At 33.2% G+C, this 4,467-nt stretch overlaps 1 protein-coding gene across 1 annotated transcript in view; it reads left to right on the forward strand.

Moving 5' to 3' along the window:
• The window catches only part of LOC127949615 (glypican-6), a 183,073-nt gene extending 179,092 nt beyond the window's left edge, over positions 1–3,981 (forward strand). The window contains exon 9 of the mRNA XM_052547049.1: positions 692–3,981. Coding sequence (XP_052403009.1) covers positions 692–897 — 206 coding nt within the window. The 3' untranslated portion in view covers positions 898–3,981. The remainder of the gene's footprint in view (positions 1–691) is intronic.
• The last annotated feature ends 486 nt before the right edge of the window (positions 3,982–4,467 follow it).

Raw genomic sequence — 4,467 nt, forward strand, 5'->3', positions numbered from 1 at the left:
AATGTACCAATGTATAATAGTTTAATATAGAGAAATTTAAATGTAGTTGTTATCCCCTTTATAAACACAAATAAAATATCTTTGTAATTTAAAATTATTATAATATAAAAAAATATAATAGAAAATATAATAATAGAAAAATTTAATGAAAATGTAGAAATTAATAATTGAGATGCAGTCAATAAGTTCTTTATAAACACACATGAAGTATCATATATAATTATAATTTATGTTTATAAAATATAATATTAAAATAATTTAACAAAACAATAAAAATAGATATTATGTATAATAAAGTATTAATAATACAAAACAATAATATCCATAGTAAACATTTTAAATATTTCAAACATATCTATATTTTTGCTTTATATGGTTTTTAAATATTTTGTATTTTTATAATAGTTTAAAACATATTACCAACTTATAATTTATAAGGTTTAACATTTTATCTTTACATTAAAAAAAAAAAAAAATATATATATATATATATATATAAGTGCATTTTTAGACATTAATTAATTTGCTTGTGTTCGATCCATTTTTCTAAATTATCTTCAGACACTAAACATGATTCCTTAATATTTTTATTTCCCAATTTGTAACTGATGATTTTAGATGCAGCCTGCAGGTGGATGTTATTTCTGTGCATGTCTTCGTACACTGACTCATTTGTGTTTCTCAATGCCAGGTGATGAGGAGAGCGGCTCGGGCAGCGGAAGCGGCTTCACCACAGAACCGGAAGTGGTGCATACGGAGCCGCCGATGCTGGAAGCGGACAAAAGTGACCCTCAGCCACCAGCAGACGCAGCGGGCCCTCGGCAGACGCCTTCACTGCAGTTACTGTCCGCTGTAACGGCCCTCACATGGCTGCTGCTGCTGCTGCGGTGGAGATAATGGCAGTAGACGGCACGCAGCCGCACGGACGCTTAAGACAGACGCAGCGTCGCTCACGCTGTTAGCCTTTCCCTAACTGGACCGGACATTTTCCAAAAAAATAGCAAGAAAAAGCCCATGAAAAAAGGAGAGCAAGCTAGTTAGCTAGACATGAGGAGGAAACCTTTGCATCCTGCTTGTTCCAAAGAATGCTTGGTGCAATCAGAAGCCAACTGCTCTCATTTCTAAATGAAGTTAAAAGAAAAGCAAACTTTTAGGGTGAAAAGTGGTCGCCGTGCAAATGGGATCGCTTTACGTTTTTCGGAAAAGAATGGGGAAATATGAAAATCTATTTTTGTTTTCCTTTTATACTGCATAAAATGAGACAAAATACAAAATACGCTTTTTTTTTTTTTCTTTTTTTTTTTTTTTTTTTTTGCGTTTTGCTCTTCCCGAGTTCATTGTGCGACAAAAAGCAGACATTATAAAGAAAAAAGTAAGAATAAAAATCTATATAAATCAACTTGTTTATGTACCACTGTGAGAATGCATGGGGAGGTCGTGAGTAAATGTTTTTAACTGTGATTTTCACACGATTTTAATGCTTTTACTCTTTTTTGAAGTGTATTTGTTGTTCTTTTGCTAGGCTGATGGCGATTTAAGGTCATTTTATAGGACTTCTGATGGTGAGCGTGAAGGTCAAGTTTTACCGAGGGCTGCTCCTGCTTAATTCAAAATTAATGATCCATATCTTAATATATAAAGTTTTAGTTATAAAATGTTTTCTTACAGAGAAAGATTTATTTATATTTCTTATATAATTATATATTTTGGCTTTACCAGATAGCAACTTTTATTCAGAAGCGCGTATCTAACAAAATAGCTCTCGCAAATCTTTTTTTTTTTTTTTCTTGGTTTTTCTATTTTCAGTTCGTTAATTTATCTAACAAATATTTTCTTTTTGGATGTGCCTGGTACAGGCTATTTTAAAATAAATTTCTTACTGAATAACTCGGTTTCCTTCGCCCCGTGTGCAATTCTGATTTGGGATAGTTTTTCTAGTGAAAAGCCAGTGTTAAGCCCGACTGATTCATGTTCCTTACGCTCATTTATATACTCATCATTCTAATTGATTATGTATGCAAAACCCTCATTTACTCATCAACAGCTTTTTCAGTCTTTATATGTAGCTCACCATATCATCATTTCATGTATAAACATTTACAAAATTATTTTGTTGTGAAACAACAGGCCTCATTTATGAAACTAAAGCAGATTAAATTTGTGTGTAAATACGAAATATTCTGTGTTTTGCAACATGCAAAATGTTTCTTTGAATTAGCATTTTTGACAGATTTGGAGAAAAGTAGCATTCCAACACAGTGGATGCTCTGCAGTGAATGGGTGCCGTCAGAATAAGAGTCCAAACAGCTGATAAAAACATCACAAGTAATTCACACCACTCCAGTCCATCGGTTAATATCATGAGAAGCCAAAATATGCGTGTTTGTAAGAAACAAATCCATCAAAATGTTTTTTAACCCTAAATTGTTTCCTCCAGCTAAAATACAAGTCCATAATCCACAATAATGATTCATCCATCGAAAAAGTCATCTCGTCTGAATCAGGAGAGAAGCACTGTTAACAAGAGAAAAAAGTGCAAAACAGCTCTAAACAAATGTGTGGGTGGATTTTGATGGGAGAGACAACAGGAGATGGACTTATTCCCTGGTGGGAAGCATTATTATGGATTATGGACTCATATTTTAGCCGGAAGCAATGGGTTAAATTTAAAAATGTCTTGATGGATTTGTTTCGTACAAGCACGCAGCTTCTCTCTTCACAAGACATTTATTGATGGACTGTAGTGCTGTGGATTAATTGTGGATTATTGTGATGTTTTTATCAGCTGTTTGAACTCTTATTTTGACGGCACCCATTCGCTGCAGAGGATCTATTGGTGAAACAGTGATGCAATGCTACATTTCTCCAAATCTAATGAAGAAACAAACTCATCAACACCTTTTAATTTTTGGATGAACTATGCCTTTATTTTAAATCGCATTCAACATTTTTTTAATGAAAGACTTACATTGTTCTGCTTATGTTTCACGAACGAGGCCCGATGTGTTTGAGTGGCTATGAATGTTACAAGGGCACTTTCTTGGGTTGACTTGTATCCGTAGTTATGAATGTTCCCAATCCAGTGCAATTCAAATTCGATTTCTACATTGAACAAACTGACATAATAACCAGTTTAATGGCTCAGACCTCCCATTATGAATGCTGGCATGTGTTAATGTATCGTTTTATGACAGCCTCTCCAAACAACTTGTGGTTTATGGAAGGATGTTGTGCATTCACCCAGAACCGCAAAGCTGTGCTTTAAGTTCAAAGCTGCCTGCTAAAACATCATGCTTCTTGTCATCATTGAAATGCAAAGATGCTAAAAGATCCTCATATGTCCTCTTCTCATAGATGCGTGAAGGTTTAATTGAGCATCAGTGAGGATGGGTGGCGTGTGGAATATAGACACACAAGCAGCTTTGAAAATAAAATGAGAGAGAGTCCGGGGATGCTTCACTGCATCTGGTTTTGAAGGCAGGACAGGGAGCAGAAAACGCTGTGCTTTTTTGCTCATGCGTAGGTACTTTTGTCTTCCCAGAAAGGCTCAGAAAGCACCTCGGTGGGTTTTGGAAATGAGAAATTCAGTGAGCCAGGAGAGAGGGCACGTTGAGGAAAGGTCGAACACATAGCTGTGTCTTAAAGTCAACATGAAGTCAGATTTTGAACCCCATTCACTGAAACATCTTCCAAGCTCTTGTGCTGTGCTGAAAGTCCTTTACCTAATTTGTAATTTGCATTCTCATAATTGCTTGTAAGTCTGTCATTGTGTTATATTATCCTCAAATATTGGATTTAATCTTTTTGTCCTTGTGCCTTTTTTTTTTTTTTTTTTTTTTTTTTTTTTTTTTAAATTAGCACAGGTTCTGTGTTTCTTTTTGGAGTTGCTTGATTGCTGGCTACATTGATCTAAACGTATACCCCTCAGCCTTTTAGTGAATATTGCTGAAATTGCACACAAATATAAATGTAATATATTTTACACACAAATATATATATATATATATATATATATATATATATATATATATATATATATATATATATATATATATATATATATATATATATAAAATTAAATAAAAAAATATAAAAAAATATATTATGTAGTTTCAGCTTTTGCCACATTTGACAGTCAAGCAACCTTTAAAATATGTATTACAACATTTGCAACTCATCAGAAATGATGATATTTAATGCATTAACTTTGACAGCCCAAAAAGTTGCTAGTCATTTTTGACCAGGAACACCACAAGTTCAATGAGGAGGTTAAACTAATAAATAAATAAATCTCATACACCATTAACTTACTTTTTCAGGGAAAAAAATTAAAATTAAATAATATCCTCTCCAAGTAATTTTTTTTTTTTTTTTTTTTTTTTTTTTAAATGAACTCAATGGAAGTAAATATGACAGTCTATGTTGACTTTAAGTGTGAGATGTAATTGCAAAAGGAAATGAAGATGC

The sequence above is a fragment of the Carassius gibelio genome, chromosome B1 (genome assembly GCF_023724105.1).
Source record: "Carassius gibelio isolate Cgi1373 ecotype wild population from Czech Republic chromosome B1, carGib1.2-hapl.c, whole genome shotgun sequence".
Taxonomy (NCBI): domain Eukaryota; kingdom Metazoa; phylum Chordata; class Actinopteri; order Cypriniformes; family Cyprinidae; genus Carassius; species Carassius gibelio.